This window comes from Sphaerodactylus townsendi, linkage group LG08, assembly GCF_021028975.2.
Source record: "Sphaerodactylus townsendi isolate TG3544 linkage group LG08, MPM_Stown_v2.3, whole genome shotgun sequence".
Taxonomy (NCBI): Eukaryota; Metazoa; Chordata; class Lepidosauria; order Squamata; family Sphaerodactylidae; genus Sphaerodactylus; species Sphaerodactylus townsendi.
Window position 1 is genome coordinate 80103808 of NC_059432.1, and position 19967 is coordinate 80123774.

At 40.4% G+C, this 19967-nt stretch overlaps 1 protein-coding gene across 6 annotated transcripts in view; it reads right to left on the minus strand.

Annotated features, from left to right (window-relative positions):
- DOCK10 (dedicator of cytokinesis 10) overlaps positions 1-19967 on the minus strand; it is a 167722-nt gene that overhangs the window by 56828 nt on the left and 90927 nt on the right. For all 6 annotated transcript variants that reach the window (XM_048505431.1, XM_048505430.1, XM_048505429.1 and 3 more), the window contains exons 9-21: positions 18438-18523; positions 17800-17883; positions 17334-17489; positions 13314-13532; positions 12535-12657; positions 11322-11404; positions 8449-8571; positions 7716-7795; positions 6044-6231; positions 5206-5271; positions 3526-3618; positions 1591-1714; positions 1320-1435 (exon numbers count right to left, since the gene is read on the minus strand). In XM_048505431.1, coding sequence (XP_048361388.1) covers positions 1320-1435; positions 1591-1714; positions 3526-3618; positions 5206-5271; positions 6044-6231; positions 7716-7795; positions 8449-8571; positions 11322-11404; positions 12535-12657; positions 13314-13532; positions 17334-17489; positions 17800-17883; positions 18438-18523 — 1541 coding nt within the window. The remainder of the gene's footprint in view (positions 1-1319; positions 1436-1590; positions 1715-3525; positions 3619-5205; positions 5272-6043; positions 6232-7715; positions 7796-8448; positions 8572-11321; positions 11405-12534; positions 12658-13313; positions 13533-17333; positions 17490-17799; positions 17884-18437; positions 18524-19967) is intronic.

The following is a 19967-nucleotide window of genomic DNA, read 5'->3' on the forward strand; positions in this document are numbered from 1 at the left end:
ATTTACAACCAAAAAGAAGATTGAAACTGATGTTATGGAAGCTCTTTATGTTGTCTTTTAGGACACAGTAGGTATATCTGCTGTGACCACACAAGACTGGAAGCTCAGCCATTGTCAGACCTATCATTGACTACCACCAGCAGCAGGGAAATTACTGTCTGTGGTGAGATCCAGTGCTGTTGAATGTGAATACTGAAACCCAGTGGATGAGGCCAGTTGGGTAGGTTTTTTCCACCCTTATCTCAAAAGCAGAAACCTTCATGCATATACTCAAAATCAAAGAACAGGGTACGTACTGGAAGATGCCTATACTGAAAATACTTGGCCAGTATGAGATCATTACAATCAACACCCTTTACAGAAGGAGATTGTAGGTTTGTAGCATATCGGACAACACTTTGTAGGCATTAATCCTGGTAGGTAGGAAAACAAGTTTTGCTTTCAAAAGAAGAAGAGCTATTTTTATATCCTGCCTTTCTTTACTGAAAGGAGTCTCAAAGTGGCTTACAATCACATTCCCTTCTCCCCCACAGCAGGCATCTTGGGAGGCAGGTGAGACTGAGAGAGTTCTTAGAGAACTGTGACTAGTCCCCGATCACCCAGCAGGCTTCATGTGGAGGAACAGGGAATCAAACCCAGTTCTCTAGATTAGAGTCCATCACCCTTAAACACTACTTTAAGGTGGTGAAGGGAGGCAGCTAAAAGAAAAAAAGCACCTGAGCCACCTGGAAACCCTCCAAAGGGCTTAATAGAGTTATACCACACAAAAAAAACCTGGCTGTAGCATTCCTGGCTCTAAAGGCTGGGTGGAAGTTGACTAAAGTCAGATCCACGCTTGGGAATGCCCCGGCCACCCCCACCCCCCGTCTTGATCTGCAGTGGCACCCACTTTTGAGTTTTGCCACCACAGAGCTGTGGGTGCCCAACCCTCTCTGCTTTGCCCTCTCCGCTGGCAGGGGTGCCCCTTAGGTTGGCGCAGAGGGCAAATGTGTCAGCCCTCTGCTGTTCCCTATGTCCATTTGCTCCCCTCATCTGTATAGTTAAAATGTTCTATATAAAATGCTGCTGCACAGAAGTATGCTAACTCCTTAGACTTATCAGAAAATTGGACAAATTATGTTTGTATGGTATGCATCTACATGTTCACCTAAGGAGATAAGGGAGGGGGCATGTACCTGGGTGTGCACAGGGAATATGTAACACAAACTACCCCACCTTGTCATTAAGGTAATATGAGCAATAATTCAATACTGTATATACATTGTTAAGATTTCACATTTTAAGATTTCTATTAACACACACACATATACAGACAATACCTTTCCAGGATCCTGAAGGCTTAGATAACCAGGAGGAAGGCTGGTTGCCACTGGGATGTTATGTTCCTGAGACACCAGCTGGTCATCTTTCAGCAACGGCAGCCAAGCATATCCCACTACACCGCAAAACAGATCTTTGTGTAAGAACTTTTCAGTTTAAAGCACAAGATGCAATATTGTAAATAAGAAAAAACAGGACACCTTTGACATAAAACAACAATCTTTAATTACAGGGATTTTGCAAATAATAGGTATTGAAACCCATAGGTACCTGATGTTTCAAGAGCCTCTTTCCTTTTGGCATTAGCTTTGGCATTTATGTCACAGGTGACATGATAAAAAGAAAACAGAATGTGGTGCTTCTTGTGGAGTTGAGTAGGAAGCTCCATTTTCACCTGAAATGTAGACAGTTGCATCCATCTTTAATGCAAATGAAAACAAGGAATTCTGAGTTTACTTAAAACTATGGATAAATGTAACAAAGGATACATTAATCTGTTTGGAGCTCCCATCTGTTCAAGTAAGAAAAACTACATGCACCTCTGTGCTGGGAAAAGTGCTGCATATACATTTACATACCCAACTTTAACAGCAGATAAAGCTCTTCAGGACAATTTATTTTTGTAGGAAACAGGGTAATTCTCACTGGCTTTAATGAAGTTCTATTTATTTGTTTGTACTTTCTTCTTTTTAATTGTGAAATATCCAGATGCATAAATATGCCAGTAAAATATCATCAAGGATTAAAGCATATACTGATCTCTTTAAATAAACATTTTTATAACTGTACTAACAAAAGTTCTAATATCCTAGGGCCTGGAACATCTCAGTGTTTTTCTACACTAGAGTATTATGGAACCTTAAAGTCTAACAAAATCTATTCCAGCATAAGCTATTGTGAGTTCGAGTCCCCTTCATCAAAAACAATTTCTTTTGGGGGAATTTTAGATGTCCTCTTCATCCAAAGAATAAACTGAACTATCTTGTTTTCTGCTTTCATGATAAATGTTAAAGGTGAGAAAAGTTCTACATGACAAAAAACCACTTGTATCTTACTGAGTGATTCATATACTTGAATCCCATTAAACGAACAACAGCAACGTTATTATTCTGTTGTTTACTAATAGGCGCAAAATTGTCAAAATCCACTAGACTAAATTATGGACTGCAATAAAGCTGTTGCTATGGTAACAAATTGGCTGGCACTCTTTGCAATTGTCCTGAAGTGGCAGTTAAGAAAAAAGGATGCATCATAGCTACTATTTTCATGGATAAATATGAAATGATTGATGGCCCCAGTCCATAAGCAAGTGTGTGGCAGCAGTAGCACACACATAATACCACCTACATCTGTGTGGTATTATTATTATTTGCAGGTGTGCAGTTGGTGACTGCATGAGCAACAACCAAGGAACTAAAGGGTGGATGTGGTTATCCAACCACAAAAAACTTGGGGCAACCTGGGATGCGATATACCTATAAGTTCACTAGTGCTCTGCTAATTTTCTGCCACTTAAGTGAACTTATTCTAATTCTAGGCTTAAAATGATAAAACTGTAACAATGAAGCACACCCCAAAAGTTCACAACAGGCAGTAATACTTTGTAATTGTAAAGCTCACATATCCTTCTCAAACAGGCTAATCTGTGACATCAATTGCCCCAAGCTAACTAATGAGGTTTGTGGATGAATAGAAAATTGAACATTTTTTAAATTGTGTGTATTCTCTTACAATCTGATTATGCTGATAGTCATCAGTTAAATGAAATGTTTGCTAATATCCTGAGGACTTGATCAAACCTGATCTTTTTATCTATTGGTAATATACTGTTTTAATATACTTTGTCATTGGTATCCAACCACTTTTGAATTTGTGAGTGATTCAATACATGTTCAACATACAAACCTATTGTACAAACATAACACTTAACACAGTTTTGGATATGCAATCTGTGCATGTGCTCTACTGTATTCAAGATTGGGTATGATATAGCCAATTCAAGATTGGGTATGATATAGCCATACCCAAGATTGGGTATGATATAGTGGCTAAAGAGGAAAGGAACATAAAACACCACACAAAATCAAGCCTTTCTAGTAGTAACAACTATTATTGTGAGCTGCCTTGATCAAAGAAGAAAGGCAGGATATAAATGTTTTAAACAAATAATAAATATTTATGTGGTCACAAAAAGAGTAAACAGACCTCATCGTAGAAATCGGGATTCTGTGAATGATGCAATACAGCTGTACATGCTGCTGATGTAAACAGTGGTCCACCAGGCTTCCCATATATACACTATTTAGAAAGAATATGATTCAACAAATTGGATACATTTTATGAATGATAACTGGTTTTTAGTTTACATCTTAAAAAGGGTTACCACCCTGAATCTTCAAAGAATGTATACAATGTCTGGCAAAATGGGGGTAGAACATTCAGCTAGAAGACATGAGAGATCAGACTGTCCATGATCCAATGAACCATGAAACGAATTCTGTGGACACAAGGAGGGTTAAGACTTCTTCCAGACCAACCTGTGTCCCACACGCAACATGGCATGCTAGTCTGCAACTGAGGGGAATCTCAAATGGTATTTGTGACAAGGCACAGGGAAGCATTTCCCAACCTGTGGGAAAAGTGAAGAAGGAGAGTTTGGATTTGTACCCCAACTTTCTCTGTAAGGAAACTCAAGGTGGCTTACAAACCCCTTTCCCTTCCTCTTCTCACAACAGACACCCTGTGAGGTAGATGGAGATGAGAGAGTTCTGAACGAACTGTGACTAGTCCAATATCATCCAGCTGGAATGTAGGAGTGAGGAATCAAATCTGCTTCACCAGATAAAAATCTGCCGCTCACGTGGAGGAGTGGGGAATGAAACCCAGTTCTCCAGATTATAATCCACTGCTCTTAACCACTGCATCACGCTGCCTCTCCCCACTATGCTGGCTCTCTTGTGGGTTACAAAGCCTGTAAAAGTCTTCTTTTTTACAATGGGTAACAATTGGAATCCCACCCCTATCTGTCATGAACTAGGGCTTAATTTGGCTGAAGTGTCCCCTCTGAGCAGAGAGACATAGCTGGTCTGTTCTCCTTGAACTCTTCCTTCAAGCGTTTTGAAAGTCCCAGCTAGGTTTGGGGTAATTCCAGTGACCTCCCATCAACCAGAATCCTTATGGGATGTGACCTAGCCTCTGAGGAACCAATAATGCCTTTGAGCCGTTACTCCCCTTTCCCATCCCAGCGTGCCTGTCTCTCAAAGGGTCAGCTGCTGTTGATCAGTTGGCCTGTGTACAGCTCTTCATAAGGTATATCAGTCATCCCACTGAGCCTGGTTGATGCTGGGTTTGACCTTGTGGGGGGATGAGGACAAGAGGGGGCAGAGTGTTATCCCCATGCCCCCCTGACTGTAACTATATCAACAAAATTTGAACTTGTGGGTCACCTTACCAAAAGACTGGGAACCACTGGTACAGTGGATAGGGGTTCAAAGTCAACAATGTAACAAATTAGATTTAATGCAAAGTATATTAAAAGTTTGGGAAATCTTGCTCTCCAACTATACTAGCATGTAGATACTGATGAACTGAGACTGATATGAGTCTACCCTGTACCAACCAGCATGGAAAACCCTTTTTAAAAATTGTATTGCACACTGATCCCTTTCTCCATTTAAAAACTTTCCATTAGCAAAGTGACACTGCAGAATGGGCAGTTCCAGAGATTTCTGTTCATAATACTTATTATAAACAATTGTGATGAAAACAGCAGTAGAATATATTCATATTTTATAGAGAGCTAGATTAAAACCGCCTCATTTGCAGAGTTTCCAATGAATTCTCTTTTGACATAGTACACTGTGAATAGGAACGGTCCGTATTCACCTTCACTGGTTTGGCTCCGTCTTCATCTGAACTTTTAAATTCAATACAGACTGTTATATTCCGGGCCTGTAGCAGAAAAAATGCAAATGGAAATCATTAGTTCATGAAACTTCATGATAATTAAAGCTGTGTGAAAGACACTTATTTTATTCCAAATCTAGTGTTGTCTTGCCAAGTGGAGATTGGAGGCCAGAAGTGTTAGGAGGCCAGAAAAGAATTTGGAAATATTTAACTTGGTATCACCTGACTTGTATAAATTACAGAAATCAGACCATCTCACCTATAGTCCTCTGTATTAGCAGTTATGTGCTAATACTTACTTTTCATGCCTACTGCATATTTAAACTGTATTGATTTCAACTGGAACTATCCTCACGTATGTGTCCGTTCTTTTCAGTAAGTCCCAGTGCATTCAATTTAACATGTTTTAAATAAAGTATGCTCATAATCAAGCCACTTTTCTTTCTTTTTTTAAATAAAACATTAATTTTTATTGAAACACATATAATTTTAAATCGAGTGAAAAAATATAGGCATAATCCAATTTATAATCTGCTGTAGAACAAATATGCTGAATAAAATCAATGGTGATTAATTTCATGCAAATAAATGGGGTGCCAAAGATTAAATGGGTTGAGAAACATTCTGTAGATTCAGCAAACTAAGGGCCTATTCACCGGGACTGGTGATGAAAGGCTGATTATTTGGTACAAAAAAAAAGTTTTCAAAGAGCTATGAAGCAAGTAATTTATTTCCTTTTTCATTGATGCAGAGTTCTGTAGAACCAACCATGTGAAACAAATACTCGAACATATCTTTTGCCTGATGCTGGTCATACCTTGTTGAAGCATTTTTGGCTATCATATTTCAAATGTCTGGGATATATGTACATTTGGTTCTTGTATATTCGATAAGTCTGGGAGTACTTTGTAGATTCTTGAACAAATTCTTCCACTTCTACCATTGGCTGATGTTCCTTGGTGTCATTAAATGGCTTGATTGGAATAAAAGATGATGTGACACAATCTTTAGAAAGAAAAATAGAGAAATATTTTTAGTCATGAACTTTTAGCCTTTTAAAATGGTAGGGTGAGATTTAAATCTTAAAAAGTGCGCAATCAGTTTAGCGAACAAAGCAGAGCTCCTCGCTCTTTCCCCCCTCCCCCACCTCAATGGTGCTTATTCTTATCTTTTGACAGGCTGCACTGATTGTCATCAGCCAAATGTTATTGCTAGAATGACACATTATGATGCAAAAAAGGGGGGAAAACAACAAATAAATCCCCTCACAAAGATGACTGAAAAATACAGCTTCTGCCACAACTCCACATGCAGTTATACTCCTTAGACAGCCTTCTTCTTGTGGTGTCCTCTTTTAGGAATGTCCATATATCAACAGCTAGGTCATGGACTTTCCTGATGGTAGGTTTCATCCTCTGGCATGGCCTACCAGAGTGGGCGAACAGGGCACTTTCATTGGCTGCTTTTAGGACGATGTGCAAGATTGTTCTAATTCAGAAGTCATTTGGAGAAAGCTGAGCCATTGCAGAAGATTTAGTTGTGTGTTGGTGCGTTGTTTTTATCTGTTCTAAATCGGTGCGTTGTTTTTATTTATTTATAGAATTTTAATGTTTTGGGGCCTTGTTGTTGCACAGTGAACCTCTTTCAGTTCAAGGATAGGTGAGTTAGACATATTTTAAATAAATAAAATTAAAACATGGGGCAAGATTTTGTGAATGTACTGTACTAATGGCAGCGCCCTCCTCAGGTGCAAGAGACCACCATTAATGGAACAGAGCCATATCACCAGATCTAATTAAAACATGTATTATTCTCTAATTAACATATTTTTATCTTACTGTTTGATATATAACACCCCAAAGTAGCTTACACTATAGTAAAACCTCAATATAATAAACAACTCCTCATCTAATTCCTGTTCACAGTAGGTTTGGCTCATTCCGCACATGCAGAATAATGCACTTTCAAACTGCTTTCAGTGCTCTTTAAGGCTGTGCAGAATAGCAAAATCCACTTGCAAACAGTTGTGAAAGTGGTTTGAAAACGCATTATTTTGCGTGTGCAGAAGGGGCCTTTGATTTGCAGGGAAAGGAACTGCTACAAGAAAGAAAAAGAGAGAAAGATGTTGCAGGAAACTAAAGGGCATTTCAGTAATTTGGCCAAAATAAACAATAATAATAAAGCCACTTTTGAGCAGTTAGAATGCTTTGTATACACAATTCCCCAAAAGGGGAAGGACAGCCTACAAAGGTAATAAATAAATAAACAAAATTCCAGGAAAGGAGGTCAATCTTACTATCTCCATATGGCAGATTGAGGGAGGTGGTTCAAGATCAGGGATGCCAGCACTGATCCTTTCCCTCCCACATGGGATAACATATACCAATGAAACCAGGCCCCCACAATCCACTCTCATGCTTTTTGATTATTTCTTATAAATAATATTAGTAATCATAGTACTTCTTTGTAATTGTAAAATAAAATCGTACTTGGGTGCTCCAAAGGTACACAGTCAACAGTAATGTCTAAATTGCCAGGGATGATCTGTATTTTATTGATCTTCTCTGCTCTGCAAGCATAGTAAAGAGAACCATTTAGAAAGTTAACAGAATGAAGAATAAAACAGATGGCCTACTGTCATCATGTAAATTAAAATGTAATTAAGGGTTTAATGCATGATGTAAATAACAAAGTAAAACACTAATGAAAGCACTGAATGCTATCAAAATATTTCACAGTCAAATTTCAGTGGGGTAGCTAGAAGAAAAATGGCCTTTGGATAATTTTATGTCTAGAACATTTTCATCAGCTATTATTATGGGGCCATAGAAATATCTCTGGGCAGAATCCTCTGCATTCACATCTCTGACAGACGAAAGGTTTCAGCTTCAGTAGCCAACAATGAAAAGCAACACAGGAAGGCATATAAGCTCGGCCCAGCTGATATTATTCCTACATCAGAAACTTGGAAAGCCTTTCAGTGGAAGTTTCAGACTGCATTACGAAGGCAAGCACTGTTTAGCAGAACCTGCCTTCAAGCAGAATACGGTAGGGTTCCCATGAAACATGAGTGCAAGGCATTTCTCAGGTCTTCCCCCAGTAACTCTCTTGAACCATTATCATTGTTTTGGAATTTATTCCTTGTTCATAGTTAAAACTATTAAAGCAATATGGTTGGAGTTGTGCCATAGGCTTGCAGATGATTAAGAAACCACTCCTTACCGTCTGTATTCTATTATCAATTTCAGTAAGTCATCTGTAGAAATTTTGCTACTTTCTTGCCTAAACAGAGGCGAGAACCGGGAATCTCTGTCAATATTTCCCTGATTATCCTTAAAGACTGGCCTGTAAAGAAAGTGGAAACAATATATTAAATGGTAATTAATCACTCCCTACTTAGCTCTGTAATGTAATAGTTCTCAAAGCCAAGAGTCACATGATTTCCCCTTTTCCACTGGGTATTTACTTTCCAATGCCTTTTTAACAGATTTCATTCACTCTGAAATTAATATTAATATATTGGACTTTCTAGAAAATATCCCACTCATTTTTTTACTATTCAATTCCCGTAACTGTACAGCTTCCAATACTTGCAATTATGTTTTCTATCCCTCTATATCCAGCTTTGTGGAGAACGGTTCATACCAGATTCTTCAATTTCCCAAACATTTTTTAGTTTCTAAACCCACTCATATATCTGTTGGATTTGGTAGTGGCATGTTGTCTGCCAATGCAAGTTGGAATAGGCAGATATACATATTGCAAGTTCATAAGGTATTTTACAGATAGGTTCTATAACATCTGTATGAAAAAAAGAACGGAAGGGAAATGTGGAAAATATTTTGTGTGGAAAAGAGTCCGCCAAGTACAAATCATACTTGCAAACTTTGGCAACTGTAATAGGAACATGAGAACGGGAGGCTGACTTGACACATTGTAATTCTAATACATGCTGTGCTTAAAGTCCCTTCGGAAAGCAATACAGGATCTCTTAACACCAAATCCTGGGAACACAAATGTTGTGACGTAAACTACGGCAAGACAGCTCCAGCTTCACAATTGAAATATTGTCAGATTTTGAGCAAATTAACAGAATCTTTTAAAATTACTCTATGACTCTCTGCTTTAAAAAGGGACATTTCCATATAAAATGGAACGAATGCTACTGCCAGAAACTAAAGAAGTGGAAATAACATTTATAGTCCAAGATCTCTGCTTTTTATCATAAAGTGATGTGTGTGTCCAAAGCAAAAATCTATTTTAAGACTAGCAAGTCTACCAGAGCAATTTCCACTTAGTTATATATGAACTAGGGCCAGATCTACATTTTTTGAAGGGGAGGCAAGAAAACAAAATGAGACCCCCCATACATTATGTATTTTTCTTTGTATATACATATATAAGATACATATATAATCAACAACTCTTTTAAATGATACAATAAATTGAGTTGTTAATAATTACATGTTACCTATTTATTATCAGTGAATTCCTTCTAGAATTCCTTTTGTTACTAGGCGTCAAGGAAGATCATAGCCAGGCATGTATATTAGATGTTAGGAAGGCAGACTTGGGCAGCCCTATCCAGGATGGGTGGGGGAAAATTAGCTCTTGGAGAGGGCATGGAGGTGTACTGAGATGTTTGCCCACCCCACCAGTATAACTGGCATTTATGTCAGCCAGGGAGGACAAACAGGAAAATTGGCAGGTGCGCTGAACTGCACCTGAAATGGAAGAGTTTGTGCCCCACAGAGCCATGCTGGCCTAAAGCTGAATACTGGCACAGCTGGGAGTGGGCTAGGGGCATTCTCAGGGTGGAGCTGACTTTAGTTGGCTTCCACCAAGCTTCAGAGCTGGAAACATCCCTAGCACAGGTCTCAGACTTACGCCACCCTTTTGGACTGTAATAAATTCATAGGGATGATGAGAGTCATTTCATGGCAAAAATGTAGTAACACAGGGGAATAAATGAAAGGGGCTCTCTAAAATAAGAGCACTTGCAAGTTCAAGCCATCAGTATTCCAGTATGATAGAACTACAGTAGAGAATTCACTATGAGGGGGAAATTTAAAGTCCAGTGAAGGGAGCTCACTGCCAAATAAAGAAAACTGATTCAGAGACTTTATTCGAGAAAAAACTACATTTATTGGTTAGCTAAGGCAAGTGCCTGACATGAAAAGAATTCACAGTAGTTGCAAAGATTCAAAGGACAGTTAGGAAAGCATAGAAATTCTGACATCATAGCGACACACAGACCAGTACATTTACATATAATCAATATCCACTACTCAAGATGTGGCACCCCATGCAGCCTAAGTTTAGGAAAGAGACATCTAAGAGGGGGGCATGATAGAGGTTTATAAAATTATGCACAGTGTGGAGAGAGTTGACAATGAGAACTTCTTCTGCCTCTCCCCAAATACTATAACTTGAGGGCATCCAATGAAGTTGGATGCCCTTTGGGGATCGGGCGGTATAGAAATTGAATAAATAATAATAAATAAATAATAATAATAAAATAGTTCTTTATACAGGGAGTCACTACAATGTGGAATTTGCCACCAAAAGATGTGGTGGTGGCTACAGCCATGGGCAGTTTTAAAAGGAGATTGATAGATTAATGCAGAAAAGGTCTAGCAGCAGCTACTAGCAATAGTAACTAAAGGTAACCTCCATATTTGGAGGCAATCAACCTCTGAATCCCAGTTTCAGAAGGCAACATCAGGGGAAGGCCTCATCCTGAGGTTGGAATTCCAGAGGAAATGTTTGGCCACTTTGTGAAATAGGAAGCTGGACTAGATGGACCACTTGTCTGATACAGCTTCTGGACTCTTCTATTCTTATGTAAACAAAAATGGCATGTTGACTCAGCTTTTTTCCATTTTCTAATTGTCTTCCTGATAGTGGAGTGGAATGAATTGAAATTTTTGCATTAAAAGAAACATATTTAGTCTGATCCTTTGACTTCCCTCAGCTGACAATTCTTGCTTAGCTGGAAAGAGTCCATCATAGCAACATAGGATCCACCTCTTTGAATGTAAAATATGTTATGGTTGATACTTTCACAGCATTGGTGTAAATGGGCATCTACCTACCTTACAGACCAAGCAAAGGGCATCCGATATTTCCCCAGTCTGCTGCAGAACTGTTTGTTGGATTTCAATACTTTATGAGTCCACTAGACAGAAAAAGAATACTGTGGATTCCATGAAGATAATTGCATTGCATTACTTTGACCAGCACAAATCCTATGGATATATTACTGAAACATTTAATTATTGAAATTAAGAAATGACATGAATGATATATCTATAAACCATTTGTAATACCCCCATCCATTAGATCTTTACAAAGTGGAAAGCACAAGAAATTTGGTAAGCTCCAGATGGCCAGGGGATGTAGTGGTTAGACATGGACAGTGTTGGACAAAGTCAGGGAGATTTGGGTTTAGATTCCCACTTGGCTATGAAGCTCACTGGATGATCTTTAGCCAGTGCCTCTCTCTCTATTTAACCTGCATCACAGGGTTGTTGTGGGGATCAAATGAGCATTACAGAGATATATTTGCCGCCCTGATATCTTTGAAAGAATGAAAATGTGACATATTGTTTTCAACAATACCTGAAGGACCACTTGCCTAAAGGAGTGCCTGTGCCTGGGTGTACCCTGCCAAAACACTGAAGTCACAGGGGGAAGCACTCCTGGTGGTGCCTCTCCCCACCAGGTATGGGGGCATTTATGGGGGCTTTCTCCGTGATTGCGACCAGGCTTTGGAACGGTCTCCTCTTGAAAATTTGCCAGGCAGCTACCCTTTATGGGTTTAAGTGCATAGTGAAGACTTTCCTCTTCACCACGGCATTTTGCTAGCCTCCCTGGAAGCCCCACTACAGTTGCTAGTCTTTGGGTTGTGGTGAGGGAGTGGGTTTTATTTATTTTATGATGTCTTATTTTTGTATTTATTGGTATGTTTTATTATTCTGATTTTATTGTGAGCTGGTTAGAAACTTTTGTATAAGGTGGGGAAAACAATTATTATCATCAGTAAACAAGATCAAATACTTCTCACTATACCTCTGCAAACTCTATAGCTTATATATATATAGATATATCCATGTAACTTCCACTAAAAGCAACGACAACTCTATCACTAACTCAAATTAGAGCATTCACAAAGAAATATTATTATACAATTAAAATCTACATCTGGCTCTATGGGCTGTTACTGGCATTTAATATTGCAGTTTTTCACTTACAAGTTTACTTTTATGCCTAGGATAGAAAAAGCATTTAATCTTTGTATTATATTACCTTGGAAGAGTCTGTGTTCCTTATATAAGGTTCAGCACTGGAGGCAATATTTCCCATCAGCACCTTTTCAATTTTTGCCACCAAAACAATTTCAGAATGGGGGTTACTTATGGAGAAAACTGCCTATAGATATGAGAGAGAAGTGAATAAAATGAAGGAAATACATACACTCCATATGTCTCTCATATTGTATGCTTAACAATATACAGTAGTAATTAAGAAACAGTTGCTACAGTGATAAGATAAATAAATTGCAGTAGCAATTTTAGGAGCCTATGGCGTTTTCCCCACAGCATCCTGGTTTGGGATGCTTTGAATCAAGCTCTAATTTGCCACAAAATCTAACATCAGGTGAATTGAAGTCATGTCCTTCCTGCAACAAACCAGGATTCTAAACTGGGATCAAACCAAGGTTTAGAACTCCTATTATTAAGGAAGTCCACAATTATTTGCTGCCAGTGGAGGTTTTTTGTTGTATTTCTGCATGAGTCACAGGACGCTTGCTTCCAAGACAGGTACTACACTCTCCTGAACATAAGTACTTCTCTCTTATTCTGTTACTCTAAAAGTAAAATATTTAAGAATTTAATGGGTCCAAAATTTTAATGAAAAATTAAGAATCCCTTTGCATTCAGAAATCTTTTTGTGGCTCAAGATTGAATATTTATTACATGAGTACATGCTTTACCATTCTAGACTATGAAATTCTTTTCATTTATAATTTTTCATTTTAATTTTCAACAAACAGAAGCCTGTGTGTCTAATTAAATGCAAAGTACCTGTCTGGGATATTTCAGCCATTCCTCCGGAAACCCTTTGACGTGTGGTTCATCCTCATTGGTGCCATTGTTTTCAATTGTACCATTTTCTATCAAAGGTGAAGATCCTGACATCATGTGCCTAACAAGGATATGGTTTAGATCTACATGGAAATCAGCAGAGATCTTTCTATTTTCCCTTGTATCGAAAAGAGCTACACTCACGAAGAAAGGCTCAATCTGGAGGTCAAAAGCAGAAAACAGCGTCAGTAAAAATTTCAGGAATATGATGTCTTCATGAGCACAGTACTAGAAGACTTGCTCTTACAATCTTAAAGTTTGATACAGAGGAGACAATAAATGGAGGTGATAAATATGGAGGCATGGATAAACTGGAGAAGAATATGTATTCATTTCTGTTTCAGGTGCTAAAGCTTAGTTTCCATAGTGAAAAGAGTTTGTTTCAAAGTTTGGTTTTGAAGAAAGATTTGAGATAAGGGAGAGTGGTGGCTTCTCACAGGTGTTCTTGAAGGCAGATCTGGACCATGGGACTTTAAAACAAAGCTTAAATCACATTATAACCAGTGAAATAACCCACTGAACCTCAGTCTAATGGAGCCAATTCGTAACTGATGAGATTGAATTTCATTTGTGGAACTAAGAGTTAAGGATATATATATAGGCATATTGTAGAAGAAGGACTGTGTTGGTGTTACTGGTGGTGTGTATATTGGTGGGGAGAGATTTTTTTGCACAGCACATTATCTTGTCTTTGCGTGCAACAAGATAAAACCTTCCTGCTTTGGAAAGAACAAAAGAACATTGTTGTATGCGTGTTTCTTCTGTCTACTGCTGGTTCCTGGCATTGCACGCCCGGGTGCGAGGCGCTGACAATTAGACCTAAGAGTATCAGTCTAAGGACAGGCAAAAGGTGACATAAAAGGACAGGGGGTCACTAATTTTACAGCCCTCTCTAGCTGATAACTTGCCCACCGCCTGCAGGGTCTTCACCTCAGGTGGCATAAATTCAGTGCAGTCAATGCACTTTAATGGAGAAACAACAATAATGTTCATAGCATTTTCAAGTGTTCAGAGTGTAAGTATCCATATATTTGCACTTTTTTCCATATTAGTTCTGCTATATCCAGTACTGCCAGGCATCTGCAAGTTCTACACACCTGTGCCAAATAGTCAACCAGCTGTGAAAACATAAGGATTTCTTCTCATGACTCTCCTGCAATTGTACCTTAAACTGAATGTGTCACTGAGATTTGTGACACTGGCTTAGATCTCATGGAGCATTTCCAGTGGAGGAAGGATTTCCATCAGTAGAGCATGACTTACTTTCCTCTCATCTCTTGCTGCTCAAATGCCCCCGAGATGCTGGAAGACACTCATAGGATCCAGCTCCAGAGCTTCCATTAGGATTTGGTACTGAGAAAGGGAGGATTTAACCCTGGTCGATTCCCCACTGAGGATTAGATGCGTGCTCGTCACACAAAATATCCAGGTTTCCAGCAGAACTCCCCACTGCACCAGCGCCGAACACACTTTCATCCTGTTTCTGGCTCTCAGCCCCTCCCCCCTGCAGCACATGTTATTTTAGAACCTTCAAGAAAGTAGACCTTTTCAAAAAATGTGTGGGCAATCTGGAGTGGTAGGGAAGTAGGGGTAGGGCGGAGGGGGGCGAATCCAGATTTGTTTTTCCTGCCACTGGTAGTGACATGGAACCTCCCATCCAATAAGAATGCAGTGGGCTGTGCGTGATGTGGGCGCAGCCTTTTTTTTCTTTCACGGACCAGAGATCCACGTGGATACAAAGCAACATGGGGCTGGTTTTGACTGATTGACTGAGTAGAAGGCAATACAAAGCAGTGCTACAAGTCATATCCATGTGGATCCGACTACTTAGAGGCACGCGGAAACAGGCCTTCGCTTTAATCGCCCATTTCTTCGTTTCTGCATAGGGTTGTTCTGTGCATGCTCATAGAGACGTGGATCCAGAAGTTTGAAAATAAAAAAATTCCTGCCCCCACACAACGCAACAGCCAATCAGGCTAGCCCCTGAGTGGATCGTGTGTTCAATCCGCCTCAGTGGGGAATCCTTTGTTGCTGCTGCGTTTCTGGGAACAAGGATCATTTGTGGGGCAGAAGCTGCAGTGGGGACACTGAAACCGTGCTGAAAAGGTCCCGGTTTTTCCCAAACCAGTTTGTATCTACATTCATTTTTTTCGGTGGGGAATCGACCCCTGTCTCTCATATTGTATGCCTAACAAAAATCACACACAAACACATGAAGCTGCCTTATACTGAATCAGGCCATTGGTCCATGTAGGTCAGTACCGTCTACTCAGGTTGGCAGCAGCTCTCCAGGATTTCACAGAGGTCTTTCACATCATATCCTACTCAATCCTTCTAACTGGTGATGCTGGGGATTGAACCTGGGTCCTTCTGTATGCCAAGATGCTCTTCCACTGAAGCACAGAAGTTGCTAAAGATGCGCCTATGATGTTATTTTTGTGGCAAATAGCAACTTCAGTATGTAGACACATAAGATTTATGCCTAGAAATAGCTGCAAGGGGAATGGGTTAAATTCCTTTCCTCCAGCAACACAGACCCAATCCAATTAAGTCCTCACATCTGATGTTAGAGACATAAGATTCAGTTACAAATCTGCAACATCTTGGCTAGATTGGCTGGTAGAAAAATAATTCTGTACTCTACCGATTGAAAACCAAATTAAAATGTTGATAACTGTAGCTATTTTTCTGCAAGCTCTTTCATCTTGCCAAAAAAAAGTATAGCCTTGCTTGAGTTGAATAATGATTGCTGGTGTCATCTGCTAATTAAGGAAATTGAAGTCCTATCCAATGACTTCCCTACCATGAAAATTGAATGATCAGAATATAACTGATGTAGGCTGCAATTCTAAGCACACTTTGCCAGGGATTTGCTTTTGACTTTATATGCTTAGAACTGAACTGCTAGTCTCTCAATTCTTCCTTCTTACCAGATACATGAGCCTGTGAGACTCTTGATTACTTTGTTACTTAATTTTCATCTGATTTTACTAAGTGAACTAGATTCAACTCCAAAAACTTGATCCAGGAAAGAAAATAATGTATTACATACTGGATCCCCCCTTTTTGACAGCAACTATATATCAGTGTCCATTCTGATGTGAAGACTTTTGATGTAAAGTTTACTGTTAAAAATGTGGATTGAAATCTTGGGTATTGCTGCATTTGCAGTAAGCGCACTCTTACTGCAATGGATAGCTGGCATGCTCCTAAACCACTACAGCTGGTGTAGACATGAATGCCTCTCCCCAGGGGTTCCTCAGGCTGCATAAATATGAATTACTTCACCCTTGAACATAAGCACCTACTAACAGATTAATGTTGCGTAAATCTCAAATCTGATATGATCAGTTTTTCTTCTGATTATGATGGAAGCAATTACAGCCCATTCAGAATGCATTTTCAATTCTCGCTAAAACTCTGCTCTTGCAGCTTCACAGTATTTCTGGATCTGCAGCCATTCCTGAACAGTCAGGAGAACATCTAACATGCATCCACTGATCTGGAAGTCATGCCTTTTCCCTGGATTTGAGCAATCTAGCCACCATACATACATACATACATAAGCCTTTATTGGCATAGTCAGAAAGAGTTACATGGAATCTAGCCACCGCTACTCATACCTGTGTGACATCTAGACTAGATTACTGTAGCACACCCAATGTTAGGCTGCTTAAGCAGTGTTTTCAGATACTGCAAAGTGTTCAGAATGTGCTGTCCAGCCACTGGAAACATAATTTCTACCTTTTAACATTTTCCCCTTTTTTACTAGTTGCAGGATCTTGGAAGTCCTAAATGGAGTGGAGGTACAGTAATGATTTTTAACCCTCAGTGCATATAAACAAAATGTTAGCACAATAGGAATACAAAACAACACCTGTTGTTTTGACCAAACTTCCATGAGCAGCCATTTGAATCTTGGTATAGATTTATAATATGGATTTTCCCTCTGAAACTTACATTGGTAATCGGATCATTTTCATTATCAGAAACACAAGTTTGAAGATTCAGATTTAGGGATTTGCAAGTTATCATAATCCGTTTTGCTTCTTTCTCCTCAAAAGGTTTGAACAATGATTCTGGTCCTGTAATCTCTTTCCTGTGAGGATTCAAGGCCTGAAATAAATATATTGATTAATTAATCAAAATCCATAGAAATAATGTTAACTTGGGAAAGTGAAAAGAATTAGATCTTTTTGGAATAATTCTTAAATCAGATATGCAGTGGTAATCTTTAGAAATTAATTTTGTAAACAATGATGGAATGTGGAAAATATATACGAGAGAGAGAGAGAGAGAGAGAGAGAGAGAGAGAGAGAAATGAGTGAAAGGCAGGCTACCTACTAACCCAACTAATAATTTTTGCTTAATTAATGTAGCAATTAACAAATTTATCAAAGAACCAAAACAGATAACAAATACTTACAGCAATATCAGGATCTAGGGAGAACAGATTTAGTCGCTCCATGTTTCGAGAAGCTCTGACAGTATCTTCTGTTTCTGTGAGGTACTGGAACAACAATAATATCTCATTATCCTTATGAACTCAGATGATTTAAAGTTATTCAGGCTTCTGATTGAAAACTACTTTCTCCTAGGTCTATGAAAGAAGATGGTAATATCTTAAGAGACCAACAAAATGTTTGGAGTGGCAGCAGCAGGTCCTAACAGGGACCTCTTGGCAGGCACACATACAACTGGTGCTCCACCAGCTGCACTGGCAACCTCTGGGAATCTGCAAGAATCTCAGCTGTCTCCAACTCCTCCATCGTTCTCTCTGTTAGCCCAATTCGAGTCACACAACTTGACCTTTTCTAGCTTGACCCCTGGTGGGCTGTACACATTTGCAGTTGCCATCAAGACAGAACACTGCAAGATTAACGAGAGGTGCTGTGCTATATTGAGCGCCTTGTGAAACCCACCTGTCACCGCAGTGCCCAGTTGATAGCAGAATAACGATGGTACAGTATCAGTCATAAATCTTTTTACATATTCAACCTTAGATTTCCCACTTTGTTACAAACAGCACATAGTTTGGTAATAATAATAATAATAATCTCTTACTTTAGAAAAATCTGGATGCAAACTGTTTTCTGAAGGATCAGTTTCCTCTTGCGGACCATCATAATTTACTGACATATCTCCTGAGTCTTAAAATAAAACATTTCAATATTAATTTTGTCCAAATACTTTAAAGTGAACACAGTGATCCATAACATGAACTGCACTGGAGGCATCTACAAGCTAGATAATGTTTCTCCACACACAATAGTGATTTGCAATTTTGGACAAAAGAGAGAGAGTGAATGGAAATACCCTCTGAACGGTATAAGGGTATGGTTAGGTGGCATATGCAACAAACACTCTCCTGAAGCAGGGATGGTATTGATCCAGTCAGTGCCAAGAAGGAAGATTTTTGAAGAACCCTATGTATTGTGCCTTGAATTCCATGTTGGAAGACATAATACAAATGCAATTCATGTTTGAAAAAATGTCATTGTTAATGATCTTTGCAAAACCACTTAAAAGAGGACCGACATTCTAAGATTGATGGCAAAACTTCTTTGTGGCTCTCAAGCTGTCAGTTCCTGCTGTTCTGTAGATTAGATTGAACACACTATCCTGCTTCTAGAATTATGACGCAAAAGATTATCATAGACCAATTACTCAAAACTCATCTGGTGTGCACGGAGGCAAATGTGCATCAGCGCAAGATTTTTCGTACAGATATATTTCCTCAAGCCCTGATTTCACTTTCTATTCTCCCCACGGCAAATGAGACCACTTTTAGCATGGATTTAATTTTGCTTCACAACCACAGTAGGAAGATATGACAGTGGGCACATGTTTGCCCTGGACCTCTTCCCTCCGCCGGCAGCCAGCACACCTAGTCTCTCCCCCAACACTCTCTTGCACAGTTTTGCATGCTTCCCCTTACATTGAGTTAGGGTTATATTGTTACATTGAGTTCAAGAGTGCCGTCTGAGAACAGGGCTATGATCAATGTATTGTCGAAGGCTTTCACGGCCGGAATCACTTGGGTGCTGTGTGGTTTCCGGGCTGTATGGCCGTGTTCTAGCAGCATTCTCTCCTGACGTTTCGCCTGCATCTGTGGCTGGCATCTTCAGAGGATCCTCTGAAGATGCCAGCCACAGTGGGGGGGGTGGGGGGGGGGGGGGGTGGGGGGGGGGGGGGGTGGGGGGGGGGGGGGGTGGGGGGGGGGGGGGGTGGGGGGGGGGGGGGGTGGGGGGGGGGGGGGGTGGGGGGGGGGGGGGGTGGGGGGGGGGGGGGGTGGGGGGGGGGGGGGGTGGGGGGGGGGGGGGGAGGGGGGGGGGGGGGGGGGGGGGGGGGGGGGGTGGGGGGGGGGGGGGGTGGGTGGTTTGGGGGGTGGGGGTGGGGCGGGGGGGGGGGGGGGGGGGGGGGGGGGGGGGGGGGGAGGGGGGGGGAGAGGGGGGGGGGGGGGGGGGGGGGGGGGGGGGGGGGGAGGGGGGGGGGGGAGAGGGGGGGGGGGGGGGGGGGGGGGGGGGGGGGGGGGGGGGGGGGGGGGTGGGGGGATGTGGCTGGCATCTTCAGAGGATCCTCTGAAGATGCCAG